This window comes from Macrotis lagotis, chromosome 1 (assembly GCF_037893015.1).
Source record: "Macrotis lagotis isolate mMagLag1 chromosome 1, bilby.v1.9.chrom.fasta, whole genome shotgun sequence".
Classification (NCBI taxonomy): domain Eukaryota; kingdom Metazoa; phylum Chordata; class Mammalia; order Peramelemorphia; family Peramelidae; genus Macrotis; species Macrotis lagotis.
The window spans coordinates 512,472,885-512,495,361 of NC_133658.1; the positions used below are offsets into that span (position 1 = coordinate 512,472,885).

Genomic DNA, 22,477 nt, shown 5'->3' on the forward strand with positions numbered 1-22,477 from the left:
GAAAAAATAATATATACTCCAAGGGGAAAAGTTAAATCTGGAAGGAAAAAAAATAAAATGATTTCTTTATAAACCCTGAAACATTATATTAACATCAGCTATTATGCCTGTGCTTTTTTAAATCTACTTTTTTCTTTTGATTGCAGGAGTATTTCTATCATTGTTACAATGGTATAATAGTCTAGTCTATTCACAAAACACTCTTCTGCCTCTTGTAACCTGGTGTAGCCTGTAATGACATTGCCCTTTTTTTTTTTATTAATTTGTCCCACTGATGTTTGATTTCTTTAACTGATATAGAGGATGTATCATCAAAGACAAGCATGATCAAAAAAGAAGATAGATTGTTGATATGATGTGAGCATATATTTTACCTCACTTCCACCAAAGAGATCCATCTGAATGTCCCCTCAGCATTCCATGCTTTGTTCCCCATTCTTCCCTCTGTCTGGAATACTCTCTTCTTCCTTCTTTATTTTTTTCTTTACCTATTAATTTAATACTTAAACCAAGTGCTAGTTTATAGCTTTCCTTAGCTGATCAAGAATATTCTTCCCTCTTGGTCTCAGCATTTTACAATTCTCAGTTTCACTTAATAGATAATATTCTATTTCTTCATTACTTCCTTTCCCCACACTAGCTCTATCTCTAGCAAGGGAAGGACCAGGTCATTATTCAAATTTTTTTTTAATCTCCCCTGCACTGCACTTTGCATTCAGTAGATATTTTTATTAACGTTTAATTAATTAAATTCAATATTTATTAAGTAAAGTACAAGATACTGCTAAGGACATAATGAATTCAGATCTAATGGAAAGATAGAATTGTGTGTAATTTATGCTATGGTATTGGCTGAAATTCAAGTCACTTTTTAAAAAAATGTGATGAAAAATCTTAATGCAAATAATGCAATTAATCTTAATAAATGGGCAACAGAATTCTGGTACTAAAAATTATGATTTTTCCATGTTTATATTACCTACTTAGGAATGAATCCCTCTACCAAATGGATCTTACTAAGAAAAGTGCCATCATATTATTTTCCCTTATCTTCTCTAAACCTGTGATATCAGACTTTTAAAGGGCTTTATGTAAACTATGAAATTGTAATTTTTCTAAGCATTTAAAAGGGTAACAAAATTATATGTTTATGTACTAATGTTGTTAAAGAAAAAAAGCCAGAAAAACGATGCTGGTATGCATTAGGTTTTAAACAAATGGAACAGTTCCTTGTAATAACATTTGTATAGTAAAGAAATTAAACACTAACTTAATATGTATTCATTTTAAATGGTTATGTATTTTTAAATTTGTTGAGCAAATCAATTTTCTTTATACATTAAATATTCTTTCCAACAACTTTTCATCTCTAAAATCTTAATGTGGAACTTAGCCTAACCAAAAATGAAAGTTGGCAGAAAAAAAAAAAAACCTCTAGCACAAACACTTTTTAAAACTTAATATTTTTATAAAATATTGTAATATTGACTTGTTTTGTAGATACACTTGAAAATAAAAGTTCTCCTTGAATGCATTTGTTGCTGTTCAAGTTCTCTTTCTAACAAAAATTATGTGAGTATAAAATCTTTTTTTGTTTTAAATAAAGGTTATTTTGAATTAATTTTATTTAAAAAAAGATAGAATTGTGCAATTATGATGTCCCACAAGACTAAATGTGATATAAGAGACATAAGAACAAATTTTCAAGAGTTAGTTTCTTTCCATTCTTTAATTAACTAAGAAGAGATATAGAATGGTACTGTTTTGTTTAATTACACTTCCATCAATTAAATGTAATGCATTCTTTAAGATTGGGATGATCCACATGAAGACTGATTGAATGTCAATTTAGTAATGGCATGAAATAAATGGGATCCAGGTTCATAGAGGATATCATATTCTCTGTAGCTATTCTAAGAATTCAGAAAGGGGAAGGAGATGCATGATGATGGGCCAAGAAAGGAAAGAAGGTGGAGAAGGGGTGGAAAAGAATTCCTTCCCTCATCTTGTTTTTTACAAACTTTATATCTCACTTCAAGATGAATATTAAGTTCCTCTAAAAAAAAAGTTAGGGGTTTTTTTTGTGCAACAGTATCCCTAGACTGTCTCCAAAATGACATTTTTAAAAACATTGTTTTGCTCATCCAAACAATTACCAAATCCAGATTACAAGACCACCAGATGATCATATATAAAACATGAAATTTTAAAAGAATAAAATTTTTATGGATATCTTTTATTTTTATATCATCTAGATTTCTTTCTTCATCCCTCCCCTTATCTCTTTCCTAAGAGTCATTCCTTTTAAAAAGGAATGCATACTTTTAAAGCAGAGAGAAAAAATCCAGCAAAATTCAACAGTACTTCAAAAAAAATCTGATAAACTATACAATATTCCATTCTTCCTCTCATCTCAACAAAAGAGTAAAAAGTGGCATCTTCTCATATCTCTTATTGTAGAGCAAAAGAAGTTTTAAAGGCTAAAAAGAAACTTCCTTTTGCCTTTTCCCTTCACAGATGAGGAAATTGATGCATAGAGACTTGCCCCTGTCTCAGAGCTTGGAGTTAAAAGTCAGATCTTCTGACTTTCAATCCATTCCTTTTTTTCAATTATACTTTTTCAACGGACTTGCAGTTTATTTATTTTTCAATTATAACACATTCTGCATTGACTTTTTGGGGGAGGAATAAATATCCTTTTGGGGGGAGGAATAAATATTATCAGCATTTGAAAGCTAAGGTGAGTAAGTAAAGTCTTGGTCCACCATACTTGAATTTGCGCTCTCAGGAAACCTGTCTAGGACCGCATTGTCAAACTGAATTTATTTCTTTATTTCTTTATTTCTCCGGGCCTATTTCCAGACCTCAGCTTTTATACATTTATCCACAGGGAGGAAGATAAACATTGGCTACAACTGTGGTTTCTTGGTAGATATACCAGTAGCTCAAATTCAAATAGCTTCTTGCCTAAGCAATAGCAAACAGAACAAAGAGGTCAAGCATTTGTGATTTCAGGCTGTCATGGCCTGGTCCAAGATGAAGACATTCCAAATCTTTCACTTAAATATAAACCATACTCATTGAAACTGGCATACCAACCTATTGCTGCTTTTCTAGGTTACTGGATTTGTAAATGTCTGTGATTAAAGTTTTGAAGAACTGGTTTTCCATTAAAAAACAGTAGAGGTTAAGGAGACTTCTTGGTCAACTCTTTGAGATAAGTGTGACATTTACTGAGCTCCCATGATGTGCTTTATCCACCCATGTTCCATCAGGAAAAAGAAATAACAAAGCAAGTAGAAAATCTGGGAGAAAAGGGGGAGAAGTCTTTTACCTTCAAATTCTTACAATTGAAAGGAAGAGATAAGTATAAAACAAAATGATTAATTCAACTTCTTCAGAAGGATAAAAACCAACACAAAAAAGAAGCACATTAAGGGGACCCAATTAGAGAGAAATAAAGGTTAAAGAGTGGCTGAACTGATTGGTGCAACTGAATAATCCTGAAAAGTCAAAAGTGAAATAATTGGTGCTTTTTAAAAAAAAGAAAGTTGGCAGAAGCTCAAAGGAAGAATAAACTAGGAAATCAATACTTTTAAAGCCATATTATTTATAAAATATCACACAAACTTTTGAAACAAAATACTTTTCCAAATCAAATAACTAATGAAAATAATTTATTTCACTAAAAAAATGCTTACCTTTACATGATGAATAAGGCATTCCTTTATATTTACTTTGTAAGTCTCTAAACCCAGCTCCTTAGATAATCGTAGGATTCTATTTTGAGTAGGTCCAACATAAGCTCCACCAATATCTACATAATCAACCAAGTCATTCTAGAAAACAAAAAAGATAGATTATAAGATTTTCATTAAATACTTTTTTTCAAATAATAATTTTAGTCTTTACAAAGGATTTCCCCATTGATTGTGTGCCCTCTGTTTCTCAGGAACTTTGTGATGATAGGTAAAGCCTCGGAACCTCCATTCTCTCAAGGGGTTAACAATGCTTATAATATTATTGGGGAAATAATTTTTTTTCAAAAATAATAGTATGAGTAAAGGCAAGAGACTTTAGGACATAGTTAAGTCATCACAGAAGAGTAAATAGTTCAGTTTGGCTACGATATGGACTATCTAAAGGTAGAGATAAACTTGGAAACAAGTTGGCACTTAGTTGTGGACAAGTTTAAATGTCAGGATAAAGAGGTTATAGTTTTATTCAATAGGCAATGGAAGTCATTGGTTTTGTAGAAAAGGGGTAACATGGTTTGAGATATACTTTTTAAAAAGTTTTTGTAAGGCAGTGGGGTTGAGTGACTTGCCCAAGGTCACACAGCTAGGTAATTATTAAGTGTATGAGGCCGGATTTGAACTCAGGTCCTTCTGACTCCAGGGCTGGCTGGTAGCTTTCCACTGTGCTACCTAGCTTCCCTGAGATATACTTTTTTTGTTGTTGTTTTTTTGCAAGGTAATGGGGTTAAGTGACTTGCCCAAGGTCACATGATTAATCTTAAATCTTAAATGATTAATCTGGTAGCACACTGGAGGATGCCTGAATCAATCAACCAATAAACATTTATGTACTATGTACCCAGAAAACTCCATGGATAGGATAGTCCATGTAGTCACAAAGAGTCACATAACTAAACAATTGAACACAACTTACTATGAATCAAGAGACACAAAAACTCAATGGATAAAAAACTGATCTCAAACAAAGATCAGGATTCAAATCCTTCCTCAGACAGTTGACCCTCCCCATGCTGTTGTTTTGTTTATCCTTTTTTTAATTTAAGGCAATGGGGATTGAGTGACTTGCCTAAGGTCACACAGTTAGGCAATTATTAAGGGTCTGAGGCTGGATTTGAACTCAGGTCCAACTGGCTCTAGGTACTCTTCACTCTATCCGCTGCACCACCTAGCTGCCCCCTTATCCTTTATTCTTGAAGACGACCAGGGCCATTTGAAAGTTCCCCATATTAATAAAATCACAAGTCCAATCCCTATCACATGAAGAAAAATTTGAGGCAGGGAGTCATTAGAAAGTTATTATAATAGTCAAGCAAGAAACAATGAAGTACAGAGGCTGAAATATGAGTGGAGAGAGGGGGACAGATGTAAGAGGTACTTTGGAGATATAATTGACATGATTTTATAACTTTACTGAATATGCTGAGGATTCATCATAGCCCCATCTGGGCTATACTCACAGGTTGGTTTCATGAGGGCTGACTTTATCAAATTCAAGATACTCTGTGGGTCCACACTCCTAAAACTATAACTGCTCAAAACTCTTCATTGGTGTATTCACTTTTAATGGCAGGCCAGTTGGTTTACTAGATTAGATTAATTCCATAACTAGGATATTATCTTAGCTAATCTTTATATCTCCTTAGTATGTAATATAGTGCACTTCACCCAGTAAATGTTTAATAAATCTTTGCTGAAGGCTAAGGAAATTGAAAGAGCAAGGTCTCAGAGGATAGGAGAAGGGGAAGAACCAAGGACATAAGTAAAAGTACCTCAGAAAAGTTTCTGAGATGACATATACCAAAAGGGCAAAGATGAAGATATTTTGAAATGAAAAAAATTGTCTAATGATTTCAATCTTCTCAATAAAGTAAGGTGGGAGAAATGAGGTGGGTGTTTTGAGGAATAGAAAAAGAAAATTTAAAAAGATACCAAGCAGTATTGAACACCTCATTGAGATTTTTAGTGAAGCCAATCAGCCCAATTTTATAACTTTCTCATGAAAAAAACAGGATAGGAATTTGCTTTTTTGGAGGCCACAGTGTTTGGCATGATGAGGAAGAGGTCTAATTGTTGTGTCAGAGACAGAGTGGAAGTGAAGATGACTGAATTATGGAACTCTTCTCATCAACTCCTACCCTCTCTAGCTGGTTGATTCTTGTCCTTCACTATCAAAGACCACCAAAATAACACCACTAGGTTGGAAATGAAAGCTTCTCTAGAATGCAGAAGGTAACATCAATCTCCTAGTCACTCAGGTTCACAACTCAAGGGAAATCCTGGTTTCCTCGCTATCTGTCACCCACCTCACCCCAACTCATATCCAAACTGTTAGCAAGACTTGCCAATTTCACTTTTGAAGCATCTTTTAAACAGACGCTTTTCTCTTCTGAGGCTGCCGCTACTTACTCAGGCTCAGTCTTTATCACCTCACACCTTGATAGTCTGCTGGGGGGTGGGAGTGGGGGGGATCCTGCCTATCTCAAGGCTCTCCTCATTCCAATCCATTTTCATTCAGCCACAAAAGTGATTTTCCCTAAAATACAATCTAATTTTAAAAAAAAAAGAAAAAACACAATCTAATCATCATTCACGCCCAATGATTTCCTGTTGCCTCCTGAAATAAATACAAAATATTCTATTAGACATAGTAAACATAAGCTTCTCCTGCACCTGAAAGGGATGAACTTATCCTCAAGTCTTTCCAAGATATCTCTTCCAAGATATCTCAAACTGAAAGCCCCACTCTGTCTTTGTTCTTCTAATACCTTACCCCTCACCCCCCCCCCCTTTCTGTTCAGTGACAGTAGTCTCCTTGCACTTCCAGAAATAAGACATTCCTATTGGCTCTGATCATCTTTTTTTTTCCATTTTTTGAATTTACTTGATTCTTTCTTCCCCCCTAAGCTTTATTTTATTTTTCTTTCCCTCTGGCTACATGCAAAAAGATTGAACATTCACTTCCAAAACCTTGAGGCTTCAGCTCCAATGTAGGGCCCTTCTCCACTGCACTGGTGCTGCCAAGTCTAGTCTCAGTCACCCTCAGTTGGCCTGCTCCAGGAATCTTGCTGACTGGAGGCTGGGCACTCTTCACTGTGCCATCTAGCTGCTCTTATTTGGTATATATGTTGTATATAACATGTTTTCTATATATTTGTTTGCATGTTATCTCCTCCATTAGGTTTTAATTTGAGGGCAGGCATGTCTTTGGTCTTTTCTGAATCCCTATCTCTTAGCACAGAGCCTGGATTTCAGTGACCACTCTCTCTCTGTTTCTCTGCCTCTTTCTGTCTCTGTCTCTCTCCCTCCTATCTGACTCCTTTTTCTTAGTCTTCTTTGCAGGATCATAATCACAATTGATGTGGGTATACTCCATGGTTCTGTCCATTCCATAATAAATTTTTCATGAGCCTTTTCTTTTTTCTGGCATTCACACAGAACTGACTTTCTCTAGGACAAGACCGAAGATTAAAGAGAGTAACGGGATGACAGTGGGGTAAAACCACTGAAAAAACCAGGAGGAATGAGATATGTGGAATGTTGTGGGGTTGACCTTGGTGAGGTGAGGAGCTACTTCATTAAAAGAGATGGTAGAAGGAAGGAGAGAAAAAAATAGCAGGGGGTTGTATGATGTTGAACAAGTGTCTGGGGTGGATAATAAATCTATGTAGTACAGAGACACAGATTGTCAACTTTCTGCTCAGACTATCTCCTCACACAAATGTATTCAGTCCTTGATAATATTTAGTGCAGCTTCCAGGTGAAGGTTCTCTCAAACCACATCAAATTTTGCTATTTTAGATGAATTAGTAGTAGTAGTATTTTAATAGGATTAGCCTAATCAAAGACAAATTTCATAATAACCTACTGGTAAAATGATTCTATTTGGTCCTCTATTGCAAAGAAATCTATTCATATTAAAATCAATCTACTAATATTTAAATAATCTATTTATTCCATAAATCATTATTATCTGTCACCCCCCCCTTCTCTCAAGAACATAACTGATGATGAATAGGTTTAAAGTCTTATTTGAAAACTGAAAGACTGCTATAAATGGAACCAAGTTCTTATGCAACAATGATATATAGAGGTTCTTAACCTATTTTGTGTCATGGACCACTATTAAGAATAATTTTTTAGGGGTGGCTAGGTGGCGCATTGGATGGAACACCGGCCCTGGAGTCAGGAGTACCAGATTTCAAATCTGGCCTCAGACAATAATTATCTAGCTATGTGGCCTTGGGCTAGCCACTTAACCCCATTGCCTTGCAAAAACCCTAAAAAAAATAATAATGTTTTTAAGTAACTTAGGGAAATGCTAAATATTAGAGATTAATAAAAATAAAGATGTTCTTTTTTCTTGACCAAATTCATGAATCCCCTGAATTTGCTCCACAGATCCCAGATTACGAACCCCTTGATACACAGAAATGATACAGCATGGAATGAAACTAACCTAAGGCAGTGTATATGTATGGAGGAAATAATACTGAAATATAAATCTTCCTGAAGCAGAGAATCTGGTACTTTAAAGTGTTTTATGGGAATGTTTCTTTTTAGTGACTTAAGCAAATTAAGGATAAGAAGATTTATATTTATTGAGTCATAAAGGAGGAATCAACAATCCAGACTTTTGAGAACTATTAGATATCTCTTATTAAAACTGAAGAATATTAGAACTTTCTTGATCAACTATTCCAACTCCTTTTGTCAGGAGGAAATGAGGGTACATGTTTTATCCAAAGGTCATACAAATAATTATTAGAAATCCTGGGGTACAATCCTCCTGATGGGGTCTCAATCCAGTGCTCTTTCTACTCATTATATCCTGTTTCATCAATTCAATACCTATCAATACTGAAAGAAAAAATCAGCTCAATGTATGTTCATTTTTAAAAGAAAGGCATATCTTTTCATACTATCAGAAATGGAAATAGTAGGCAGTAAAACATGTAAAAGCGAATGGTGGTATATTAAAACCAGGAATCCTTGTTCTAAAGGTAGCAGGAGGGATTTAAAAGTATCTTGATTAGAAAAGAATTTTGTGCTATTGGGTTATTGCAGGAAACTGTACAATCTTTCTTAAACTGATGGAGGAGCTGAGGTTCCATGATACCACAGACAAGCAGGTAAACTTGACTTCTTAGAGTCTTAACCTTCTGAATTGTAAGCCTTTAAAGCCCTCTAAATCTCAATTGTACTTACAGCCTATGTCAGATAACTGCAAATGAAGTATTAAGAAGCTCTCACCCTCACAGTGTAAGTCCTTCCTCCAACTCGGTCCCGGGCCTCTAAGACCACAACATCAATTTCATATTCAGCTAACACTTTGGCAGCAGACAGACCTAAGACAAAATAAGAGATTAAGAGACAGAAAGTTATGCATAAGTAAATGATGAACATGTATTCTACCAGATCTAAGGAGATTTCAAATTTGGTCTCTTGTTGTTCTCTTGGTCTCTTGTCTCTGTCTTTCTCTGCATGGAGTCAGGATTTAAGTTGGCTTTACTTTTATTTATTTGTTTGTTGCTTGCTTGCTTGTTATCAGAACAACATATTTCCTACTACTTCTATAGCAGTGCCTTGCCTGTACCAACTCTAATTGCTTAGGCTAGAATCAGATTAAAATGAACACTGAGAAATGTTTGACAGAACAAAGAAAGGTACGATACAATACAGATAATGTTAATTTGAGATTTTTTTTAAGTCAATCTGCCACCACAAGGATTCTATTGATTTGAGTTTAACCCCTCTGGTCTAGACAATAGTCCAGATAAGGAATATTTAAGTTGGTTAAATGGGTCAACACTTAAAAAAGTTTTTCCAGTTTGGAAGGACCATTTAGAACTTGTGAATTGATTATAGCTACTGAGAACTCAGGATCACCTTCACATGATGAGATGGCACTAGAATAGGATTTTGTATTTTATATCATTCAACTATATATAAAAGAGTTTTAAATTATCCTAATAAGTAAAGCTAATCCAAACGAGATAGATGTTTGAACCTCATTTTAAAACTCTTTTGGTCTGAATAATACAGGTGTTTTTCATTAGGTTCAGTAATGTGTTCTAGCATATGAAATCCCATAAAAGATTTATTATTGAAGTACATGTATTCTACATGACATGTATCATGTTTATAAATGGTCTTCAGGCTCCTTTCACTGTGTAGGTTTTCTACTTCATGTAGGAGCTCATCTATAGCAGATGTTTGACCAATAGGAACAGTATAGAGACTAATATCTCTTTGCCATAATTTTAATGATAAATAATATGAAAAACAAAATGTTTAAATTATTTTTCCTGGGAAGCAACCCCTGGGAGAAGCAGCCTGTCAACTGTTCCTACAGGTGCTACAGCCACAGCTGCTGAAGATCCAAAAAAGAAAGCTTTTGTTGTAGAAAGTCTTTGGTAACATCAAATGGTTCAACAGCAGAAACTGGTGTGATCTGATCAGCAAAAATGATATTTAAGTGGAGGCATCACTATCTTCTTTGCCTCTGCATCATAAGGACAACCATATCTTACCATCTTATTTACAAATGAAACATTCCACATATTTTAGTAACCTTGAAAAAAAGGTATGTTTTACTTTTCTACTTGTATCCCCAACATTTAATACAGTTCTTTGTTTAACTGATGCCTCATTCATTCATTCTTTTAGAGTAAAGGTCTTCAGACTTAAGCCTGGGGACAAATCCCAACTGTTGCTGACAAACTATGGTTTTTACATCTTTAAATAAAATTGTATTTTTAAAAATGTAAAAACCATTTCTAGTTAGCAAGTCATATATACAAAAGCAGGCAGTGGGTGATATTTGGTCATGAAGTCATGGTTTGCCCACTCAGATTTAGAGGGGGGAAAAAGCCATTGAACACATAAGATCTCCCTCACAATGCTTCAAGTTTGAGGAGCTGGTTACTAAAAGCAACAAGAAGTGGGGTGGGAGTCAATAAAGCAAAAATAAGCTATATGACTGTCCCAAAGTGGGAACAGATGACCTGTTGAGGGAGAATGACTTTACAGATAGAAATCTAGTCCAACCCATTCATTTTACAAAGGAGAAAACTGAAGTACAAACTTTTCAATGTCTTTTGATTTGTTAAGATGGTAGGAAAAAAGAAAAATCCAAAATGCTCTTTGTGCTATTATAATAGATACACTTACTGACACTTCTGAGCAACTGATAAATGTCAAGCTATGTTCCCTGGCTTCTGCTTAAAAATGCAGAAAATGCAGAGTAGTACATTATATATATATATATGGAAAATTTCCATTAAAATAATTTTTGAAAAATATTTGGTGTTTTAGTTTTAGTTACATGGAAAAACATTATGTGGTAATGAAAAATTACTATATTGTATTTTTAAATCATCTTTCCAATAAAGCAACTTCTGAAAAAGGTGTTATTTGAATTTCTGTTTAATGGAATCAATGATTTCACAGGTATTTCCAGTGAGGAAACTCCTATAAAGTAAATTGTCAACTGTTCGTCAATTTATAGTAAACTTCTCTATTTGATTTTTAAATCCTTTCATAAGCTGGCCAAAAATTAAAAACATATTATAGGCAACTAAAAAAAAATTGGTCCCAGAAATGCATTGCTAATCTAAGAGTAAAAATGAAAGACACTCAAGAGTACATATAGCTACAACTTTTAACTACAACTTTTAACTTAATCATTTTTCAATCATGTCCAACTTTTTGTGACCCCTTTGGGGATTTTCTTGGCAAAGATTCTAGAGTCATTTGCCATTTCCTTCTCCAGCTCATTTACCAATGAGGAAACTGAGGAAAACTGGATTAAATGACTGGTCCAGAGTCACACAGTTAGTAAATGGCTGAGGCTGGATTGGAACTCAGGTTTCCAGTCCTTGCTGCCCAGCTAATGTCAGGGTTCCCTAAATTTTATTCCTTAATTATAAGCCAAATTTTACAAAACACCAAAGAATGGCCCAGAATAATTTAGAGGAAAAAAAAAATTTAAGTACCATGAATCAACAAGCATCTTTTAAGTGCCTAATATGTACCAGGCACTGTACAGAGGCCTGGGAACACAAGAAAAGTACAAACAGCCCCTGCCTGCTCTCCAGCAGCCTCCAGTCCAATGGAGAGACAGTAGGTCAATGGTTATGTATAAACATAAACCATGCTAAATCTTAGAGGGAAGGAAGGCACCAAGAGTCAGGAGGACTGGGAGCATAAGAGGAAGGAAGTAGAAGCATTAATGTCTTCTTTCTCGGGGAGTTGAGCAGAGAAAGGAAAGAATGATGGGGAACTACCAGGGATACTTTTCACAATGCCTACTCTAAGGTTCAATGAAGAAAGGGGCTTGCCCAGCAACACACTTAAATAAATATCATGCCAGAACTAGAACTTAGATTTTTATGAATTCAAGATCAATAGTTTTACCACTGTTTCCTCTTTTTACAATGTAAATATCTCAGGAATGAATATATCCATTCAAGATATCACATCTAAAGGATGCATAAAAAAAGAATGCATCCAAACACTTTGTCATAAGATTTACAAAATGCCTGAATTTCACATATTTCCTATCATCATACTTTACACATTAAGCAATTTTTTTGCATACCATATGATTACTAAACCATTTCTTGACTTCTCCAAAATGCCTGGGCATTACATACAAATATTTATGTAAATATATGGTGTATTTCAAGGAATAAAAATTCAGTTTAACTAAAACCAATAAGACTTTTTAGAAGTCTGTTCAAATGTACATACGCACACACACACACACACACACACATATATTACATATATATGTGATAGGCAGCTTCATGAAATGGCTAGAGAAATGCCTCTAGTGCCAGAGATAAGAAGATCTAGATTCAATTTCTATCTTTGCCACATGCTATATGTTCCAAGGCAAGTCATTCAATAATTCTGTGCTCTATACAACTCTCTATAAGTTGAAGAGAATATATTGATATCCATTATTAGAGGGGGTATTTCTGAGAATCCCTTCTATGGGGATGGCTAGGTGGTGCAGTGGATAGAGCACCAGCCCTGGAGTCAAGAGTACCTGAGTTCAAATCCTACCTCAGACACTTAATAATTACCTAGCTGTGTGGCCTTGGTCAAGCCACTTAACCCCCATTGCCTCGCAAACAAAACAAAACAAAACAAAACAAACCTAAAAAAAAGAGAACTCCTATCAACGAAATCATAATACATATATATATATATATTTGCCATATACAAGTCCCATATATTCATGTATATACATACATACAATTAATATTTTTAATTATATTTTAGGCAATATATAAAATTCCCAGAAAATTTATAGAATGTTTGAAAATTAAAATTTTGCATTATAAAATGCATGGATCCTTTTGATACTAACAGCCAACCTATGAGATTTCACTTTAGAATAAATGAAGCCCAGATTACTCCTGAAGTAATCATAGATTTCTATGATTCTCTTTCAGATGCAAACACTGCAAATTCAGAGTACTCCAATGTTTTACAAATGAGAAACATGATCCTACCTTCAAATAGCAATAATTTTAAAAATAAAATTCTCCCCTTTGAATTTTTTATTTAATTTTGTGGTTTTCACAGTAAGGGGTGGAAGGAGGATTGAAGGTGATTTAAGTTAATGTGACAAAATATAAAAGTATATTTTTTAAAAGCCTTGTTTGAGATTTCAGTATTGGTCTATTACTATAGCAACTTAATCAGGGCAAGGTGATTAATATATGTGACATAGTTATCATGGCAATGGCAAACAAAGCTCCAGTTAGAGATACTGTTTAAGAAAACTGTATTTCAATTGATTTTTGCATTGCTTAAACCTAAAAAATGCTGTCATCACATGCTAAAAATATGTATTTAATAAATAAAGCCAGACCAGCATAAGGAATAACTAAATATACAGTGTAATCTCAGAGACAGAGACGGTCTTCTACTTTCTAAAATTTAAATATCTCATTTTTTTCTTAGGACTGAGTCCCAAATATTTTTCCTCTCTCAGGCACCTTTGTGTCTCTCACTCTACAAATTCATTTTCTAAAGTTGCTTTCCACTATGTAGAAATTAATGCTGTCATTGAGGGAGTTGTACCCCCATGTGAGTTTGATTATTATCTCTAAGGGACTCTTCAATTATAAAATTTTTGAATTGGCCAAACAAAATATATGCAATGGGGGGGGGCAGGTCATTATTTGACAAATTCAAGACTTTTCAACCACTACTTTTTTTAATCCTTTCTTTCAAGGCTAAATTCCTCAAGTTATTAATAAGTGTGTTGATTCCATTGTCATTACTCACATATTGGCCCCTAGAAATTGGCTTCTACACAAAATATCTATTGTTCTAAGGTCACTAACAAACTTTTTTTAAACCAGTAGTACCCAAATCTGCAGTTTATGGAAAAATATTAAAATTTCTATTTAAATTTTTTAATCTAAAAGAGAATTTAAAGTTTCTTCATATTTAATATATAAATTGATATTCAATCCATATGTCAGAGAGTCATGTAACACATTCAGTACACAAAATATCCTGAGGAAAGAGTATTGACAGATGGCATATTACACTCATTCATTTTAGCTGTCTTATGACATAATTCAATTTACAGGTACCTTGTTTAAGAGGATTTGTAGATATCTATTTTTTACTGAATTAGCCTTCACAAAAATATTTTATTTTAAAAGACTCCTTTCAAATAAACTGTAGATTTAAGATTCTTAACTAAAGCTATTCTCACAAAAAGTATAAGTGTCTCTAAAAAAAAGGGGGGTCCTGCAGAGAAATTACAAATTTAACATATTAAGTGATATAAACACAAGCAAACAAGAAAACAACAGAATTGACTCAGCTACTCCTATTCCTCATGCAATATTCACAATTAGGAGATCATCAAATTATGGGTGAACTCATCACAACTAAATAAGGAAAAAAATCAAAGATTATTTTAATAGATTTCTATCCATTATTTTTAACAATAAGTCTCCCTCTTAAGCATAGAATGCATCTTGAAATATTGGTGTTCAAGTCATTTCAGTTGTGTATGACTCTTCAATGACCCCAATTTGAGGTTTTCTTATTGAACTGGTTTGCTATTTCCTTCTCCAATTCATTTCACAGATGGAGAAACTGAGGCTTTCAGAGTTAAGTGATTTTGTCCACAGTCATACAGCTGTTAAGTATCTAAGATCAGTCTTGAATTCAGGAAGATGAGTCTTCCTGACTCCAGGCCCAGTGTTCTACCACTGTGCCATCTAACTGCCCTTACTTATAGATGTACAAGATTTTTAAAGTTTGGAGGCCAGTGTTTAAAATAAATATTTATTATCTTTCTAACTTCATTGTTGCATTTTCTGCAGCCTTGCCTTCCTTCTTTCACCCAATGACCTCCCAAATTCTATGTTTCTGATCATTTTCTCCCTTCTACATTTATTCTCTCAAAGAACTAATCATCATTCAAATGCTAGAAAGAAAAACTATATTGTGTAGGATCTTACAGGCAACTCAGGAGACATTTCCCTGGGCCTGGGAGCCCCAGCTGCCTCGTCTTGCATTTTTATGTGGTTAGACGTGACTAAACAGCAATCTAGAAATGAACATACAGTCTTGGTAACATTGTCATTAGGTCCATTAATCAATGCTGATTAGTATCATGAGATGTTTATATTTAATCAGCTGGAAAATGACACCAATCAATATCCCTGTCAGAAGACACCTTGTGGGGAGGCAGTAGAGAGCAAACACAATGTTAACTAATGTCTAAAACAGCAATTTGGTAAACTGTTTCACATTTTGAGGTATAAGACTCAATCCTCCCAGGAGAATATGAATAGTTATTATTAATACTTATTTTAACTCCTTGTTAAATATAAACCTGTGAGAGCCTTTCCATCGAGTAGGTCTTTGTGTATAGGAAACCTGCTACACACTTGACTTACATTATACATTGAGTGTCCTTCTACTCACTTTAAGTAAATCTACCCTGGAATACAAGAGCAGGCGATATAACCAGTCAAAGTACAAGAAAGGGAGTATGGCCTTTCTTCTGGGTGGTCTAGTTCCCTTTGTCTAGACCATGTGTCTAGATGCAAAGTAGAAAGCTCCTTAAGGGAGAGGGAAAGGGTAGTCCTAGTTCCAGGAATGATTATAATTTTAAGATATAGATTAGGGAATCATTTGCAGATAGATATTATTTGAAGCAATGAAAATGGATCAGGTCTTGAATCATAGTGCAAAGAGAGAGAGAAAAAAAAAAGAGGGTCCAGGACAAGGTTATGAAGAATGCTCACATTAAGAATGATGATTTGGCAAAAATGACAAGTAAAAAATGGTCACATAGGAGAAGGCAAATCAGAAGAGTCAGTGAAGCCAAGGGAAGAGAGGGAAAAAAAATGAAAAAAATGGAAAACATCTTCACTTTGATTAAAAAATGTGTTAATCCTCATGCACAAACTAGTAATCTAGTTCAAATATTTGAATGAGTCATGTAAACCTCCCAAAAAAAGACAAAATTGAAGTTTGAGAGCATAACGTAGGGGCAACCAATTCTGAATGTACGTATGTCTCAACTAATTAAGACAAGATACAAAGATAGAAGTATCAAACCATGTGAAACTTCATGTTCACTTAAGACTGGTAGTGTCAATTGATTTTAAAGCTTTTCTGTAATGAGAACTAAAAAATGTGCTGGCAGCAAAAAAATGCATCTTTATCAATAATTATCTGCCTTGTGCACAGAAACTCATCTATGCCAAGATAAACCTATATGTATATGCATTTCTTTTCACAGAAACATTCTTTTTTAAACATTCCAATGACAATTTTCCTTAGATAGGCTAAGGACTCAATTTGGTTTCAAATGAATAAAGTCAACAATTGGTTTTATTTTGCATGAACTACAAACTGGTGTCTAAACAACTCAATTCGGGGGGCGGAGCCAAGATGGCGACATGAAGGGATTGAATCTTAGGAGCTCTCTGATAAAAACTCATAAACTAAGGACTCTAACTAAACTTTCGAGAGACAGAACCCACAAAGGAACCCAGTGAGGCAGTTCTCCTACTCAAGGTAACCTGGAAAAGAGCAGAAAGGCTCTGCTCCCCAGGGTCGGAGGGGTGGCCCGCCAGAGGGGTGGACCACCAGCACCAAAGAACTTCAGCCTCCCGGAGGCAGCCCCAGGGCGCTGGGAGTCACAGCTCACAGCAGCGGGGGGAGTCTCCTGAGCTGCACCCCGGGGAGCACCGGCACAAAGTGGGGGAACAGCGGGGACCTCTGCCAGAGGGAGCGCGTGGAGCCCAGCCCTCGGGGCACACAGGGAGCAGCTTGGTCTTTTGGCAGTCCAAATCCAGGAAACAGAAGCAGGCGGAGCCCATAAGCAGGAGCCTCCAGGGCATGAGCCCATTGAGCTGAGGGAGGGGAGTGAAGAGAGAGACTGCCAAGCTCTGTCCTCTGCCCCTGGAACAGGACTCTGGGGCTCTGACCACATTCAGATCCTGATCCCAGTCTAGGCCCCCCCATAGAACAACAGGGCCCCCCCACCTCGGCCTGTGGCAGAGGGGGGCGCTTATGTTCATTCACAGACCAGGAGGGAGGACAGAACCTCACACACTGAGACCCTTGTGGGAGTGTCCCAAAAGCTCAGGAAGCACCCCCAAAAAAACAGGCTTAGGCTGGGAAAATGGACAAGCAAAGAAATAAGAGGAAGACCATTGAGAAATATTTTGCAAATGAGCCCAAGAAGGATCAAAATACTCAGTCTGAAGATGAGGAAGCACAAGCTCCTACATCTAAAGACTCCAAGAAAAAACAGCCTCAGGCTATGATAGAGCTCAAAAAATACTTTGAAAACAACTCAATTCATTTAATTATTGTTTAGTTCTCACCTTCACTTAAGCTACAAGGAATTGGTCTAAGAATGAGAATGTCATCACTATAAATTTCACAAAACGTCATTGCAAGAGAACATTAAATTCTCTCTACAATGGTATTTCCAATGTCTGTTATGGTGTTGCTACAGATTTTAAAAATATTATATTGACTTATTAATAAATTTTACAATTTTCCTAGTCAGGCTAAAATTTACTAATTGTATTTGACTTTGCCTCTCCCTCAAAAGTCAATTTCAGGCAATCCAAGTCCAATCTCTCCTGCCTTTGCAGTCTCTCTTAAATCCAGCTTTTCCTTACTCATTTACATTTCTACCTCCCTAGTTTCATCACATTATGTCTTATTATTACTATATTAATCTCTAATTGTACATCTCACAACCTCTAATCTCTACAGTCACCACTCCATTCATTACACAGTTGTTATAGATCTAACTCTACTTACCTGTTCAAAACACTTGGTTTTTCTTTGAATACTGCAGAGGGAATAAAATTGTATACCTCATCTTGACATGTCAAAATGTTCTTTCCATGCTCACATCTAGCCTTTCAGGATATACAACCTTATCTGTCATGCAGAAATGTTCTCTATCTCTTCAAATTTTCACTTTTGCTGAATTTCCTTTGCTCCCATTACACCCTACTTTGTGTTATACTTGAGTACCTGTTAGGTCCCTTAAGATCAGGGACTAGGTAATTTTTCATTTTGTCATATCTACCACAGTATCTTATACATAGTAGGTGCTTAATAAACATGAAGATTTCCTCAACTTTAGAACACAGGGCTCAGGGTGGGCTATTTTAGAATGAATTCCATACCACTACAGGAATGCCTTGTTATCCTCCTATTTCCTCTTCTCTATTATCTTTTATCAATCTAAAGTTTTAGTTTTGTAACTAAAAACTAAAAGTCTTTTAGTTTTTATAAGATTTATCAATAACTTGTAAAATGTATAAATTATATTCCCCAAACTCATTTATTTGAAATAATTTAACTCTTTATGTATACACATACACACACACACACACACACACACACACACACACACACACACCCCATACATGTATGTGTTGAAAGCATTATGGAATCAAAAGATTGAATTTTGGATTTCAGAAAGATAGCTATCATTATAAAAGAGACTGGATTCCAAACCATTTATTTTTTTAAATCCTATTATCAGTTCTCTAAATTTAATATTTTGTCACCAAGTGATATAGTGAAAAGTAATAGGACTGAATTGAGTTCAAACCCAAATTCTACAACTGACTATTTGACTGGTCTTGGGCTTTGGTACTAATCTTTCTGGGCTTTGGTTCCCTTATAAGTTCTATTATAGTTCTAATAACATAACATTTATATACCAGAACTTACTAGGTACCAAGCACTATGCTAAATTTTACAACTATATTTGTTCCTCCAATGAACCTGGGAGACAGATTACTATAATTTCCACTTTATAGTTGAGGCAACTGAGGCAAACAGAGGTTAAGTGACTTGCCCAGGGTCACCAAGCTAGTATATGTATGAGGCTGGCTTTGAACTCAGGTGTTCTTGACTCTAGGTTCAATGGTCTATCTAATGTACCACCTAGCTGCCCCTAAATCTTATCATTCCAATTTTCATTTATTAATTCCTTCAGAAAATTATTTAAGAACATTCTGCATCTATGCAAAGTTACCAAGACAGAGACATGAAAAAGAACTATTCAGGCTCAAGTTATAAACCCCTACAGAGCATTCCTGACAGCAGTCTACATATTCATTTTTAGAGCAACAGGGACTAGATTTGAGATTCCATAGGTGTAGGGAAGTTCCCAGGCAGGAAAACTCCTATGCTAAATATATATCAGCATTCTATAGCAAGATAAGATTTAGACAAAAAGCTTGATACTATAAGCCAATTAGAAGAATAAGAAATAGTTTATTTGTCAGTTATGAAGGGGGGGAGGAGTTTATGATCAAATGAGAGAGAGGACATTATAAAATGCAAAATGCATAATTTTGATAACATTAAATTACAAAGTTCTTACATAAATAAAAATCAATGCAACCAGACAAGAAGAAACACAGAAAGGGGAAGCAATTTTCTTAAAAAGGTCTATTTTTAAACCATATAGAGACCAAATAAAATTTATTATGAATACAAGTCATTCCCCATTTGATAAATAGTTAAAGGATATAAACAGGCAGTTTTCAAATGAAGAAATTAAAACTTTCTATAATAATATGAAAATCAGATTAGAGAAATGTAAATTAAAATAACTCTGAGGGTACCACTTTGAACCTATTAGCATGGCTAAAAATGATAAGGGATAATAATCAATAATGGAGGGAGTATGGAAAAACTGAGACAATAATGCATTATTAGGGGAGCTGTGAACTGATCCAACCATTCTGGACAGCAATTTGGAATTATGCCCAAAAGACAATAAAACTGTGTACAATACCACTGGTTCTGTATTCCAAAGAGATCATAAAAAAGGGAAAAGACTCAAATGTTCAAAAACATTTATAGCAACTTCTAGTCATGGCAAAGAACTGGAAAATGAGGAGATGCTCATCCACTGGATAATGGCTGACCAAGTTGTGGTTTATGAATATGATGGAGTACTACTGTTCTGTAAGAAATAATGAGGGATGGGACTTCAGAAAAGCTAGGGAAGATCTGCATGAACTGATGCTGAGTAAAGTGAATAGAGCCAGAAGAGCATTAAACACATTATACACATATAACAGTTTATACATATTAACAATTAATACTGTGTGATAATCAACTATGATGGACTTTTGATGCCATTTATATCCAGAGAAAAAACTATAGAGTCTGAAGGCAGACCAAAACATACTGTTTTCATGGTTTTTCCCCCTCCCTTTGGTTCTGGTTCTTCTTTCACAATTTAATAAACATGGAAATATGTTAAAAACATGATTGTAGATGTATAATCTATTTCATATTACTTGCTGTCAAGGGGGGATGGGAAGGGAGAGAAGTAAAAAAAAGGAATTCAAAGCTTACAATGAGAGGAATGTTGAAATCTTTACATATAATTGAAATAAAGAAAGAAATTTTTAAATACACATCAGCTCCTTCTCTGTAACTTAAGAGTGTCAAAAAGAAGACTAGAACTATAAGGGTTGAAGCCTAGACTTATACTGCTGGTATGTTACAAAGTATTGAATCACAAGTCTTTTTTTTTTTGGGGGGGGGTTGTGAGGTAATGGGATTAAGTGACTTACCCAAGGTTACACACCTAGTAAGTATGAGTGTCTGAGACTGAATTTGAAATCAAGTCCTCTGACTGCAGGGCCAGCACTCTTATCCAATGTGCCACCTAGCTGCCCCTTGGACCCTAAGTCGTTATGGGTTCAGGATCAGTTTTCTATCATCCACAATGCCATGCTGCCGCCATCAGAGTCAAAGAAGCAATAGAATTGAAAAATATTTAACTGGGAATCCTAAGAGTAACTCTAGCCTGAGCTCTGGGACCTGGTTTAAGCCATTTCACTTTTCTGAGGATCTCAATTTCCTCATCTATTTAAAAAAGGGGGCGGGGGGGGCAGCTGAAGAGAAGTCTAATTGGTCTAAATGATCTTACAAGTCTTGCAAGTCTATGGTCTGATAAACAATAAAATTTCAGTTCTCAAAGATTATCATATCATTAAATGTTTATAAAACCAGTTTTCTCTGCTTATGATTTCAGTGACATAAACAAATAAACAAATATTTGTTTACTGTGACTCAAACATACCTAAAAATAGAGACTTTTCATAACAAAATAACTTCCCATGACCCTCTGAAGAAGAAAACAAGAAATCGAGCGGGAGGGTCTAAATTTTGCTTAGGGTTGGCTATTGTATCATTTTGAAAGATACAAAGGAAGAGCTTAACATAGCCTAAGAGGGACAATCTCATCCTAAAATAATGTAAAAACATTATGAAGGTTGAAATATGAAATAAATGCTGGAAAGAAAAGTAAATGAGGCTCTAAGCAGAGAAGACATAAGTTTTCTTTGGTCCTTATGGGTTTAGAGAAATAGGGAATGCCTAAGTAAGTTACCTTGTGTTGACTTGACTTTAAAAGGATTCCTCAAAATCATCCCTTCCTTTTCTATTTAACGCTGCTACTCTAAAAGTTTGGGACTATTAACCACCTGCCACTTAAATTATTTTGACAGCCCCCCCATAGTCTTCCTGATTCTAATTTCCTCTTCTCTCCAATTCATCCTTCTCAAAAAGCCAAATTAATTTGCCTTTGTTGAACATTTATGCAGTTATCTATTGAATATTTCCAACTAAACATTTTAGAAGAAAATCAAAAGCCACATATCCAAAAGAGAAATCATTCTCTTACTTCCCATAAAAAACCTTTCCAGCAGCTTCTCTATTGTCAGGTACTCATTTTTTCCTCACTCAACATATCCAGCAAAGTTGCCAAATCTTGCTGTGTTTCTGTGTTCACTTGTGCCTGACTCTTCATGACTCCCTGGACCACAGAATGCCAGGCCCTTCTATCCTCTACTTTCTCTTGAAGTTTGCCCAAGTGCAGTATCATTGCTTCCATGACACCATCCATCTCTTCCTCTGTTGTACCGCCCCTGCTGTCACATGCCTCAGATGCTCATCACTTTTCATCTAGGTTATGGCAATAATTTCCTAACTGGTTTCTCTACCTGAAACTTCTCCCCCAACTCTAGTTCATCAACCACACTAAAATTTCTCTAAAACATTATGTTCAAATTTGGCCACGTGTCTCTTTGATTCTAGGATAAAATATAAAACTCTATTGAGTTTTTTAAAGCTCTTTACAGAACTCAACACTTCAGCCTCACCTA

At 35.2% G+C, this 22,477-nt stretch overlaps 1 protein-coding gene across 4 annotated transcripts in view; it reads right to left on the reverse strand.

Moving 5' to 3' along the window:
• Window positions 1-22,477, reverse strand: part of MAOA (monoamine oxidase A) — a 93,920-nt gene that overhangs the window by 60,758 nt on the left and 10,685 nt on the right. For all 4 annotated transcript variants that reach the window (XM_074214145.1, XM_074214146.1, XM_074214144.1 and 1 more), the window contains 2 exons: window positions 9,009-9,103; window positions 3,702-3,839 (listed from right to left, as the gene is read on the reverse strand). In XM_074214145.1, the coding sequence (XP_074070246.1) occupies window positions 3,702-3,839; window positions 9,009-9,103 (233 nt within the window). The remainder of the gene's footprint in view (window positions 1-3,701; window positions 3,840-9,008; window positions 9,104-22,477) is intronic.